This window comes from Microtus pennsylvanicus, chromosome 1 (assembly GCF_037038515.1).
Source record: "Microtus pennsylvanicus isolate mMicPen1 chromosome 1, mMicPen1.hap1, whole genome shotgun sequence".
In the NCBI taxonomy this organism is placed as follows: domain Eukaryota; kingdom Metazoa; phylum Chordata; class Mammalia; order Rodentia; family Cricetidae; genus Microtus; species Microtus pennsylvanicus.
Window position 1 is genome coordinate 79131150 of NC_134579.1, and position 14000 is coordinate 79145149.

At 42.0% G+C, this 14000-nt stretch overlaps 1 protein-coding gene across 3 annotated transcripts in view; it reads left to right on the top strand.

Moving 5' to 3' along the window:
• Prkdc (protein kinase, DNA-activated, catalytic subunit) overlaps positions 1-14000 on the top strand; it is a 170654-nt gene that overhangs the window by 133277 nt on the left and 23377 nt on the right. For 2 of the 3 annotated variants that reach the window (XM_075970668.1, XM_075970658.1), the window contains exons 68-72: positions 391-502; positions 2727-2916; positions 9580-9754; positions 11629-11822; positions 13414-13618. In XM_075970668.1, coding sequence (XP_075826783.1) covers positions 391-502; positions 2727-2916; positions 9580-9754; positions 11629-11822; positions 13414-13618 — 876 coding nt within the window. The remainder of the gene's footprint in view (positions 1-390; positions 503-2726; positions 2917-9579; positions 9755-11628; positions 11823-13413; positions 13619-14000) is intronic. The other variant, XM_075970648.1, reaches the window with a different exon arrangement.

Here is a 14000-nt window from a genome sequence, read left to right on the forward strand (position 1 = left end):
AGTTCAGATCACATTTGACCTGAAGAAAATACACTATAACACTATGAAAGCATTTAGCTTTCAGTGCTTCTTAGGTTTTAAGAATGTAAAAAGTTTTGTATATATTTATTTTTCCATTTTTTAGTAACCTGAAGTTCTGGAGTTTACATATCAGAATATATTACATTTGGTATAATGACATGTAATTCCTTTTGTGAATGAAAGACAAAGTGTTGCGGGTTTTTTTTTGGTTTGTTTGTTTTTAATTTGCTGATTTTTTAAATTTGTTTTATTTTTAATAATTGAAAAATAAGAAATTTGGGTTAGGTTTCTGTTTACTAATTCTGATTGTACTTTGTAAGTTCTTGTCATTCAACTGTGGATATGATCAACCCCTGATTTTATTTTTAGGTGATTTATCATCTCTGGGTCCCCTTAGAAAACTTCTGAAAACCTGGACAAGCAGATACCCAGATGCTGTGACAGACCCTATGCACATCTGGGATGACATCATCACAAATCGGTAGGATATGGTCTTACTGAGCCAAAAGGGGATTCTTTTCCAGAATTGCCAGCATGAAGGTTATTTGAAACCAAGGCTTATAAAGATGTGGTGTTTAGCATACCCTTCTAGTCCTGATCATCAATGTAAACTTCATATGTGCAGTGTCTCTTTCAGACTCAAGTTCCCCTAAGATATCCTTGTGGTCCACTGGCGGTGGTTGCAACCACTGGCTGTGATGTGGACAACCCTGCATCTGCTCCTCTCACACAGTAGAGGAGAGAGAACTGCTGTGTAGTGATTCTTCATTGATCTGGTTTTAAAACTTGGGTTTTTACCAGTTGGTCTTTTGCTTCTTACTTCCCATAAGTGGTTGTGTCTCGTTCCCCAGTTCTGAGTTCATGCTTTCATCCTGTCCAGACCTAACCCTGTCTTGTCAAGAGGGCAATACTTACCCTATACTCAGGAAAGGGGCCATGGAATCAGAAGTTGTCGATTACTTGTGAACTATCCATAGCAAGTAGTACTCAGGGACTTCACCCTCACTATTCTTTTTTTTTTATCTTTTTTTTTTTTATTTTACTTTTTATTATTATCATGGTGGGGAAACATGGCAGCATGTTGGCAGGCATGGTCCTGGAGAAGGAGCTAAGAGCTCTACACCTTGATCCTCGGGCAGTGAACTGACTTGAGCTTTTAAACCTCAAAGCTCGCACCCACAGTGACACACACCTCATAATAGTGCCACTCCCTGTGGGCCAAGCATTCAAACACATCAGTCTATGGGGGGGCGGGCATCCCTATTCAAACCACCACACCATCCTTGGGAATTTTATCTTGCATAGTTTCTAGGGAACACAGAAGTAGACTGCAAGGGTCTCATAGTGCCATCTCCGAGTCAAAACTGTTACTGCTGGGAAAGGCAGCTCTCTTTCAGGCCCTGTCCTCTCCAGTGTGATAGAACTCCCTCTCCACTTCTGGCCCTCCTCTGCCTGAAGTGAATTAGTTCCCACCAAGGAGAGCCCATCTCACATGTACATGTATCCCTGTCCCATCTATGATCAAGTGCCCATTTTGTAATAGTTGTTGCTTGTCTGCAGTCTGATTTAAAGCAATGAAAGATTAAAAACAGTAGTAGCTTTTGGGAAGAGGGGCAGGATGAGCTGGCTTGGGACCAGGAGCACTAAGTAGTGCGGTAAGAATAAAAGCAATCCATGGATGGAATGACTGGTGTCTTGGGGGTTTCCAGAAAAGGAAGGATGCTAGTTTGTCTGACCATAATATTTCTAGGAAAATGAGAAAAAGTTGGTGCACTGGTACATACTTGTAGTCTTTTATTTAAGCTGCTGAAGTGGAAAGATTACTTGAGCCTATAAGTTTGCAACCAGTCTGAATAATATAGCCCCAACTCCCTCAAAAACAAAGGAGGAAGAGAATAGACAAATCAGAGAAAGAGAAGAAGAGAAGGAAAGAAAGTTAGACCTATATGAAAAAAACTGGAAGTTCTTTGATTGATTAGAGATAAACTTTGTATATTACAGCTCTTTGCCAGTGCTACTGATACTAAAATAGATCACTTGAACAAAATCATATGTAAATTATAAATGTAATGTGTATATATGTATGATTTTTAATTTGTATGTATTTGAATGAAATTTATATGCATGGTAGCTTACACCTATAATCCCAACATTTAGGAGGCAGAATGATTCCAGCCTAGTCTACATATTAAGTTCAAGACTAGCCAGGGCTGCAAATTAAATCCCTGTCTTAAAACCAAATTTAAAAATTTCCCAGTTCTAAAAATGATTATTTCTAGTTGAGTGTTAAAAAGAATTCCTGAAGATGGAGAATAATAAAAAGATACTGGCTGCATGTGCAGGGAAGTCAAACTTGAGACAGGTCTATTTTTAAATTTTTTAGTTTTTTTTTCCAGGCAGGGGCAGATCTATTTTTAAAATTTTCAGTCTTGTGGTGACAAAGCAATTTAAATGCCTTATTTTATGGAAATGGAAGCACTGAATAAAATCTAGAAGTCTATTAAAATACGTTCGGGAATCTTTCAAGAGTATATTTATTAAATGGGGAGAAATCTAATCCCTTCAGTGTATTTACACTCTATTACAGATGAACCCTTCATACCTGTCCAGTTCTGTGCTGTGGTGCTGTGCAGTCGCTTCTCAGGCATCGGGGTGGCTTTCACGACTGTCTGACGTTGAGGCTCACTTCTTCTTGTTTTATGCAGCTGCTTCTTTCTCAGTAAAATAGAGGAGAGACTGACTGCTTCTTCGGGTGACCTCAGTATGAGCGTGGATGAGGATGAAGATTCCGTTGACAGGAGAGAAGTCGATGAGCTGCAGGAAGATGCGCGCTCCATGCTGCGGAGCTGCAGGTTCACCATGAGAATGAAGATGGTGGACAGTGCGTGGAAGCAGGTGCGTTCCCTGCTGTGCCCTTGGTGACTCCTTGGGAGCTTCCTGAGCTCTTTCCTTAAGTTTCCTTTAAAATGTGAACCTTCAGAATAATCACTTGATCACCTTATTCCCTTTATAAGGAAATACTTTTGAAAAATAGGATGTAGCTCAGTGGTAGAACTCTTACCTAGCAAGGCCCTGAGTTTCATATGCAACACTTGGAGAACAAAGTTTGAAGAAACACTACTCACAAAGCTCAAGAGTTTATCACAAACTATTTATTATTTGAAAATATTTTCTATTACTTAAAAAGCAATTAATTAGTGCCAGATTTATATCATTTAGAAAAATGAGTCCTTGATGCTTATAATTTTTTTAGACTTAGTTCCCAGACGTCTTGCGTTTAATAATAAGATCTTAAGTCTGTCTTGCTTGAAAATTACATATCTGTTAAAATATGAATTACATTTTAATATATTAAGCTTGTTATTTTGATGACCATTTCTTGATTGCTATTATAAACCTTCTTTATAGCCCTTAGTCTAGTAGAGATAATCAGCCATTTTGTTTTCTCAGTTTAAATGCTCATTTATATAATCTTTGCTTTGGGGTTTCTTAGGAGCAGCTTCAAAGGATAAAAGAAATTTATCAGTTTCAGTAATTAAGAAGCCATCTGAAAGACTGGCATTAGACATATCTCAGGACTTTCTGCAGTGGTCTGCTTCTCTCCGCCAGCTCTCTCCCGCACACTGCTTTTGTGTTGCATGCACATAGTAATCCTGGCAGTCCCAGGCTTGCCCTGGTAGTTAGAAATGACACTGTACTCCTTCCACAACAAATCTTCTTGGACTGAAAGCAGTTTCTCTTTGACCATCCTCTACAGGGGACAAAAACCAAACACCTTTCAAAAAAGAAAAAAACAAACAAAACAACAACAAAAAGCGGCTTCATTGCAGTCTTCCAGGGCTTCACGTGGCCGGCTGCTGCAGGGAGGCACATCCAAACCCGTGACTACACTGCTCTGGGGAAGGCCAGAGGCCTTGTCCTGAAGGGACCATAGTAGACTCTTCCTACTGCTGCTCAGCTTGACAGGAAAGAGGAAGCAGGGAGTGTGTGCGTGACTGAGAGATCTTGTGAGGAATATGAAGTTTCCTGGAACTCTGTGTGACACCAGCTTTGCTTTAGCATTTATAGACAGTATATTTGCATGGAAATGCTAGCCAGCAATGCCAGGAACATTAAGGATAGAGAGAAAACTAATGCAGATCTAAGGATTGCAGGAAACCTTCGTTGCTTTATTTACCTATTGTCTTGGAAGCACCTTAGAAGCTCAGAATGTACAATTTGAGTTTTGATTCTTCACTGTGTACTGGAAAGTGTTTTGTGGAGCTAGCAGATGAACGGTTATGGTATTAGTAATAAGAACTGAAGGACATGCTGGATGATGGTGGCAAGCACCTTTAATCCCAGCACGCTAACGCAGAAGCAGGCAGATCCCTTAAGTTTGAGTCCATCCTGGTCTACAGAGGGCTACACAGAGGAACCCTGTCTCGGAAACAAAACAAAACAAAAAAGAACTAAAGTACCATGATACCAGAGGGGCATTCATTCTTATGGGAACAGAGAAAACTTTGTAGAGATTGTGTTCACTTTGGAACTGCAGGCAGCAGTCACACCAGGATTTATTTGAATTTGAGAATTTCGATGGGATAAGAGTTGTACTGGGCAAAAGGTGAGTTCCTGTGCCTCACTTGTAAGGGGAAAGATGGTCTCTTGTCCTTTGAGGAATGATGTCCCTAGTGCCAGGAAACAGGACAGAAAGATAACATGTATGGTCCAGGAATAACCACACTCTTGATTTCCTGCATGGAAAAAGGTTGGATTTTTGGTTCTACTAATCTGTGAGTAGTACAAACCTCATAAGAAGCCCCCAAACCAGCTTTCACGATAGCATGCGGTTGTAATGAGGACAAACCTTTGGAGAAGGGTATAGGATTAGCAGTCTGTTGTGCTATGCTGTCAGGGATGCTGGTGGAGGGAAGACAAGAAAAACAGGTCCTTGGGCAGGACACTATTGCCTGGGTATCTTATGGGAAGGTACGTCTGAGTCTTGTCCCGAAGACAGGTGGGTGAGAATGCAGAGCAGTTTGTGAGGGGCAGCCTGCAAGAGCACAATGAGGAATGAATGGTCAGGAGAGGGACTGCTGAAGTGAGCTCCCTTGTGGAAGTTCACAGTGCAGCTTCAGAGCATGCATGTATCCACTGAGGGTGGGCAGGGGCACTCCAGAAGGAACTAAGGAAAGTCAGGAAGCCATGAGAGAACACATGTGGAGGACACTGGAGAGGGCTTAGAGTCCTGATGGAAACCACGGTCATACAGCCTGCTGAGTTGTCTCCAAAGAATCCCATGGCTCTGAACCCCAGTGCAGGAAGAGAGCAGGTACGTGCATAAGTTAGCCCGGGACTGGTTTCCCAGCCAGTGCAGCATAAAGGCTGATGAGCTGAGTGCATTGTGAGAATGGCTGTTTGACATGGAAAGAGCAAAAGCAAGCATGCAGAGATGTAGTGGGGAACGGTGAGCAAGTGGTGGAACAGGATGGCTTGAATTTAAGAACTTGATGACAAGGGCTCCGGAATAAACTAGGGTAACTGTCCCTGGAATTGTGAAGGGAAAGACAACCACTGTCCCCTAGCTCCATTCTAACAAACAGGCAAGTGAAGAAGAGTGCCTCCCAGTGCAAGGAGCACACAAGTAGGGGATACTTGCAGAAGGGACATTTGAATTACAGAGTCTGCTCTGAACAGAGAGGCTAGAGTTTAGGGTAAAGCATGACCACCTGGGTGTGCACAGAGGCTGGAACTTTTACCCAGAAGTGTTTGGAAATCATAAATGCTAATTACAGTGGAAAGGTGTAGACAAAGATATTCAACTAAATAAAGAGATAAATATTGCTTCGTCAAAATTTAAAACTTTGTTCCTCAAAATATATGCTTAACAAAGTAGAGAGATAATACACGTAACAGGATATTTACAAACTATATCTCATAAGGGAACAGAACAGTATTCTCCATATATTAAGAATGTTTCTTAGACAGGGATTGTGGCTGACCCTCCTCCCGTCCGTGGAGGCTGAGGAAGGAGGGTCCAGCAGATCAATACAGAAAGCTGTCTGCCTCAAACTGAGCATGGAATTCAAATAGCATGTGTCGTAGAATCAAAGAGTTCCACAGTAGCCTGGAATGGTGTCATCCTTGAAATCCTAGGTTCTGACATGTATGAATTTCCAGAACTGCATAAAGTTTGCATGGTGTGATCCCAATACTCTGATGGAGGCAGGATCAAAAGTTCGGTGTTATCTTCAACTATGTAGTGACTTCCAAACCAGTAGGGATTACATGAGACCCTGTCTGAATAACAGAGGTAGAGTAGTTTATAACTGAACAGGGTTGAGAGGGAGACTATTTCAGTTAAAATAGAAATATGTTATTTCCTCTCTTCCCTTCTATCCCTCCAGCCGCTTCCAGGTACTCTTCTCCAAAAACATTAGTTGCCTACAGTTCTTTGTCTAGGGGAGGACCTCATGAAATTAGCCTCCTTCCATGTTAGTAAGTCTGTTGATACTCCATTGTTCCAGTCATGTTTATGCAGTGATTTCTAGAAGAGACTGTTTCACAGCAGACTTCTTGGTAGTCTGGCTCTAGAATCTGTATGTCGCTTCTTTCGGAAATGCCCTGAACCGTGTAGTATTTATGATATTTATATCCATTGGTGCTGGGCTCCCCACCTTCCGTTGAATTATGTCCAATTGTGGATTTCTGTGATGGTCTCCATTTTCTGTAAAGTGAAGCTTCCTTGACGAGGGTTAACTATACAAATTTGTGTGTATAAAAGTAAGGTTTTGAATGTGGTAAGTAATTATGCTAGTCCAGCAGACTGGCAGTAGATTCTCTTCTGAGATAGATGACCTCATTAGCCATGGGAAGTTCTGGAGGTTTCCAGGACTAGGCATGTTTTCCTTCCTACTGAGAGGGCCTTAAGTCCTATTAAACAGTTGTTGACTGACACCACCATGTGATACCGCTTACTGCACCTTTACAGATACCTTGTCATGCTGATCACTGTGGCTCTTAGGTGTCAGCTAAACATATCAATAGTCTATATTGTTTTGTCAGTCACTTGGACTACCCTGATCTACCAGTCAACAGGGGTACTGACAAAAAACAAAAAAACACCCAGATCCTTTTCTTTAAATTATTCCTTTTGGGGATTATAATGTAATTACATTATTTTTCTCTTTTCTTTCCTTCTTCCAAACTCTCCTATATACCCCATTTGGTTCTTTTTCAAATTCATGGTTTTTTAAATTAATTGTTACATACGTACATGGATGCGTTTTTTTGTGTGTGTGTGTGTCTGTGTTTGTGTCTATTCCTAAATGCATAAGTACACCTTGTTCAGTCCGTATGATACTTCTATATATGTTGTCAGGGCTGACCATTTGGTGTTACTGGTATGTTCTTCCCTGCAGTAGACAGTTTCTCATGCCCTCAGCATTCCTTAGTTACCTGTAGTTCTTTGAATAGGGTTGAAGCCTCCTGGGCTTTCCCAGTCCATCTTACTATATCTGTTCTTGTTCAGATCATGTCTAGGCATTCATGTTGAGATACTTTATAGATGTAGCGTCCACATTCCTAGGAGATATGATCTCACAGCAAACTGTTTTTCTGGTTCTTCTTTCTGCCCCCTCTTTCACAATGATCCTCTGAACCTTAGGTACAGGTATTTTATTGTAGATGTAGCCATTGGATTTGACTTTACAACTCTGCATTTTGATTGGTTGTAGTTTTCTGTAATGGTCTCCCCCAGTTTTAAAATGGGCATAGGATTTGGTAGACATTTCTCCTCCCAGCACTCGTGAGATGAATCCAGGAAAATAAAGAATTTGAGGCCGGCCTGGACTATATGAGACACTACTTCAACAGCACAAAGGAAAAAGGAATTGAACTGGAGAGATGGCTCAGCATATTCAGTGCTGGGATTCTTTTCCAGCATTTCCCAATGCCCACACCATGCAGCTCAGTACTTCCTATGACTCTATCTCCAGGGTATCCAGTGTTCTTTTCTAGGCTCCATGGGGACATGCACATGCATATAGAAAGACACATGACTAAAACTAAAATACTTCTTTAGATAGTTGAGGCATTTCTTCAAAGAAGATACGTAAATGGACAATAAACACATTTAGAAAACTTCTCAATGTCATTAGTCACCAGAGCAATGAGGCACCACTCCACACCAGTGTGGCGACTGTCACAGAAGAATCAATGCTGGGAGCGTGGGTGGGGAATACAGAAAAATGTACATTGTTGGTGGGAATATTTCAGAACTGTCATATGCTCTACAAATTCCATTCCTAGACATACCCAAGAGAAGGGAGATATAAAAGTCCACACAAAAATGTGTAAACGGTTTTTCACAGTGTTCAAGTATCTGGAAAGATAGGAACAATGCAAAACCTCATCAGTAGATGCCCGCGTAAGAGAATACTGTGTCTGAACTGTAGATCATTAATTGGCCGTAAAGAATGGAAGTGCTGACACACGACAACACGGATGAGTCTGGAAATGTAGTGAATAAAGAGGCCTACAAAACCATGCATTATTTTCTTTTTTTCTTTTCTTTTTTTTTTTTTTGTTTTGTTTTTCGAGACAGGGTTTCTCTGTGGTTTTGGAGCCTGTCCTGGAACTAGCTCTTGTAGACCAGGCTGGTCTCGAACTCACAGAGATCTGCCTGCCTCTGCCTCCCAAGTGCTGGGATTAAAGGCGTGCGCCACCACCGCCCGGCTATCATGCATTATTTTCTAATAGCATTGTTTTGAAATATCTAGGACAGGACTTAGGTAGAAAATGTGTCCTGGCTGCCCTAGCTAGAGAGACTGAGCATGTCTACCATGGAACTAAGGGTTTCTCTTTAGGCTGGTAAAAACGGTTGGAATTTAGATGTTTGCTGTAAATACTGTAAATATTTCTAAGTATGCTCAAAAGAAATGCCGAAACATTCTTTAGATGTAAATGTACACATTACTCAGAAAGTACTTGCTGTGTAAGCATAGGGTTAATGTCCCAGAGCCCATGTAAAGAGATATGTACTAAATCTCAGTGCTGGGAGGCAGAGATGAGCGAATCTCTGGGGTTCACTGGCCAGCCAGCCTGGCCTACTCTGTAAGCTCCAGGCCAGTAAGAGACTGTACAAAAAACAAGGTGAACGACACCTGAAAAATGATCCACAAGGTTGACCTGAAACCTCTGTGCACATATGCACCCGCATACACACAGAATTGTGTGTGTGTGTGTGTGTGTGTGTGTGTGTGTGTGTGTGTGTGTGTACATGAGACTTCTCTGGTCATATTGTGTCGTGTAGAAAGGGGAACAGGCCAGCTGAAAAGGTTTTAAAGTAATTTTCTGTACTGGTCAGATGTAGACAGTATTTACCTTTTCACACCTGATAGATACCTCTCCTGGAACAGAAAGGGAAAGAGATGGCAGCAAAGATCTAAAGAGACTAATTTTCTCAGACACAGGCCATATCTCTTCCACAGAGCTACCAGAGCAAAAGCTTGAGCCCCTTTGACTGAATAATGAGAATCCCAAAACCTTTTCTTTCCTTTTGTTCTATTCATGTAGAATAATTTCTCACTTGCCATGAAACTCCTGAAAGAGCTGCATAAAGATTCAAAAACAAGAGAGACTTGGCGAGTGCAGTGGACACACAGTTACTGCCGCATGAGCCACGGCCGGAGCCGCACCCAGAGCTCCCAGGAACAAGTTCTCACCGTGCTCAAAACCATCACACTGTTGGGTAATTAGGCTGCCACTGGCTGCATAGATGTGAGACTGCTTTGTTATGTGGTCTTCCAAAGCTGCTCTGTGCTGCTTCATCGGAGGGTTTTAATCTGCCTTGTGAATATTCTAGAGCATAGTAAAGAGGGCCGCAGCGTGATGTCATGGCCTTAGGAGGAGAGCAGATCCATGCACTAATCAGTACAACATTCAGAGTTATGTTTACCTTTAAAATGGAGTTTTGATTTAAAAAGGAATGTTTACCTTTAGAACGGAAATTAAAATGTTTTCCCTTCAATACTTAACTTCCTTGGTTTTGAGAGGAGAAAAGCATCCTTGGGCATGTGTTGGATCTGACGCTCCTGCCGTTCTCCTCGGGGTATGCAGTGGGACTCTGCGCAAGGAAACACACGGCTGCAGACTCTGAAAATACCAAGAGAAGGACTATTTTCTCCACATATCCTAGGGACAGAAAACATTCCTTGCACACACGTGGTAGTACACACCTGTAATTCCAGCACAGAGGAGGCCAAGGCAGAGTAATTGCCACAACTTTAAGACCAGCCACTATTATATAGGAAGACTGTCTCAAAACAAAAACAAAAAGAGGGAGAAATGAGTTAAATTATGATCCTAGGGTTTCTTGAATCACTGTGTTGATATCTGACTATGAGTATAGTTGTCAGCATGTTTGAGGCTCTAGGTTTACTTCCCCGTAGGCACACTGCTGGGTGCGCAGCCCTGAGTTCCTTGCCCAGCACTATGCTTTTGTTTCATAAACTGTATACCATACTGTCGGTCTAAAAATATGTCCTGGGATATTAATGTATATAAACATATTAATAAGAGTTATCTTCTGTTCTTTGCAGCAAACAAAACTAGGAATTTGATAAAATATGGCTAATCCTAGAATAAAAAGGTTATTCCTACTTTTAAACCATAATTCTGTGGATTTCAGTGTTTCCTTTTAACAGAAAACTTTTTATATTAGCAAGTTTAAGAAATTTTTTCACATGGGCATGGGCAGAGGAGAGATGTCCCACCATCACCCACCTATCGATGTCTGAGACAGGTGGAGGAACTGCCCTGGGGTCAGAAGAGCAGGAGGCTGTCCCTGCCCCTCACCAGCTGCAGTGGCCCCTATATCTCCAGTGGACGACATAATAGAGCTGGCTCCCATGGTGTAGGTGTGAGAGAGCCAACCGTGAGGGCATGAAGGCAGGAGAACTGGCCTCACCCTCGCTCGTTGCTGGGAGATGAACTAGCCAGGGGAGAGCTGGCAGGCTGACCAACCCTGCAGCTGCCCAGGCCCAGACCCAGGGTTATGACTTGGCCCTTCCCAACATCCACCCCATCTGTGATCTGCTAGAGCACTTAAGAAACCTGACCCCCAAACCCAAAGCCACAGGAAACGACAGGGTATCCGAGAAGAGTCCCAGTGAGGGCCCAGCATCGATAGTGTAGCAGAGACCAGAGGCCTCCAACCAGACCGGTGACTCTGCAATGAACACTTGCAAGAAAAGATATATGGATAAAGGGATTTACTGTGTGTCCTTCTGTGTCACACTGCAGCTTTCATGATGAGATTTTAAATCTTTTCCCCCTTTTTTCGCTTAAATTTTTATTTTGGATAGGGCCGCAGGGGCAGAGGGCAGATGCATAGGGATGGAGAAATGAATGGATCCAGATACATGATGTAAAAGACACCTAAAATAAATAAAAAGAAAGTTAAAAAAAAGAAAAAATGTATTTCATCAGAAAATGAAGCCAGGCTCTTGTGCCTTGTTTCAGTTAATATCTTAATAGGAAAAAAAAAACTTACTTTGAATTTCTTCTTTTAAAAAAAAAATCACTTTTTCTCTTTTCTTTTTCTTTCTTTTTTTAATCCAAAAGATGAGACTAGTATGTCAAACTACTTAAACAAAAATAGTCGGGTCTCTTGTGACCATAACATTCTCTTGGGGACAACTTTCAAGATCATGGCTGATGCTATCAACAGGGAGCCAGCCTGCCTGTTGGACCTGGAGGAAAGCAAGGCCAAATCAGTCTTGGCACTTTCTGGGTCTAATGGAGAAAGCACAGAGAAGGTAAGAAAAGTGGAGGAGGGCGGTCCTTCTTGTGCTGTGTGACTTTTTTGTGCTACCCTCAGGACAAAGTAAATCAGCAGTGAGAGAGTGTTCTCTTACGGACAAAGCCAGGTGTAGTGGCTCACAGTTGCAAGCCTAGCATTGGGGAGACAGCACCATGCACAGCCTGAGCTACAGAGCTAGACCTGGTCTTAAAAACACAGTTAAAATAAAATGATGAAATAACATGAAATGATTAACACCTGTCATTTCAAGTTTCTCACATTATCCATGTTATTTGACATAATCCTATTGTTTGGTATTTGAATTATATCTTCCATTTTTGATTTTGTTTTTTCTTGAGCCAGTGTCAGATGTATCCCAGGCATGCCTTAAACTTGCTTTGTAGCCAAGAATGGATTTGAATTTCCTCTATTTGCCACGTGCTAGGACTATAGGTGTGTGAAATCACACCCAGTTGATATGGTACTGTGGACTGAACCCATGACTTCATGAAAACTAAGCAAGCACTCTGCCAACTGAGTTTCATCCCAGCCCCCTAGTAGTACAGGGGATATATTGAGTTTTTGGTTTTTGGCTTTGTTTTTTAGTTTTTTTGAGACAGGATTTCTCAGCTATTGAACCAGTCCTAGAACTCACTCTGTAGACCAAGCTGTCCTCAAACTCAGCGATCCGCCTTCCTCTGCCTCCCAAGTGCTAGGATTAAAGGCATGTGCCACCACTGCCCAGCTTTTGTTATTGGTTTTTTTTTCTCCTGCTGTATAAGCCTGGCTGTACTGGAACTGATTATGTAGACTAGGTTGGCTTGCAACTTAGAGCAATCCATTTATCTTTACATCCTGAATACTGGGATTACATGCCCAACTTGGTAATACAAGTCTTTAAAGCAAGGTTTTGTTGGAGTGGTGAGTAGCTCTTCCATGGGTTTGTATATAAAATTTCTTCATTAATTTCCATTGAGATGGTTTCTCTACAAGCTTTTAGGGTAAAACAGCCTTTTCTGCTTTTGTAGTTAGTGCTGCTTTGCTTAGTTTGTGGGCAGTGGTGGGGTGGTTGTTTCTTTTGACTTCCAGATAATTTTGTATTTTTATAGTCAGCCTCTTCTTCATCTTCTGTCATGTCTCAGTATAGTCAAGTGGTCCTGTCTTCTCCTTTCTCAGTGTCACTGATATCTTTGCAGGACCTGAACATACAGCCCCAACTTTCCTCAAAGTTTTGAATCCCAGTGTGGTTCACAGTCCCTTAGACTGACCCAGTTCTGTATGGCTCATTGACGGACTGGCATGTTCTCTGGAGTTTATCTGGTTCTTGTATGCTCCAGATTTTGCTGGGATTATTTAATGCCTTGCCTCTGAGGTATATGTGCATGCACACGCAGCACACACATACACATAAACACATCCCACAATTAACCTAACTTTAAGTATATTTTGTTTATTTTATTAAAAAGGGGTCTCACTATTGACTAGGTGACATCAAACTCTTGGGCTCCAGGGACCTTTTTGCTTCATTTGGGACTGCGCACACCACACCTAACGTCTCAGTGTTATTTCAAAGCTGTTGATCTAATAATGCATCTTCCGAATTCCAGGTAATCTCAGGTCTGTACCAGAGAGCATTCCATCACTTCTCCAAGGCCGTGCAGTCAGCTGAAGAGGAGAACCAGCTTTCCTGCTGGGGCCATGAGGCTGCAGCTGAGCAGGCCCATGCTTATATGACACTGGTCGGTTTCTGTGACCAGCAGCTCCGAAAGGTAGAAGAGAGTGCATCCAGTGCATCACAGAAGAGAAGTAAGGGTTAGTATTCTGTATGTAAGCTTGAAAGTGTATAGATGCCTTTGACTGCACACACGCTTGTGCGTGCGTGCATGTGCGTGTGTTCCAAATAGCAGATATTTTGCTTTGTTTCATCTTTAGAGATGATAGTATCTCCAAGCAACATAACTGCATTCAATAAATTCTGCTTATTTATTGGCAATTTTGGGGTTTAGACTTAACTTTTGGAGACAATGTCTTACTGTGTAGCACAGGCCAGCCGTGAAGTTGCCGCTCTGTTCTGCCTGTCAGTGCTGGCACTGCACTGTGAGCCATTGCAGCCGACCCTGGCACTGCGCCATTGCAGCCGACCCTGGCACTGCACTGTGCGCCATTGCAGCCGACCCTGGCACTGCACTGTGCG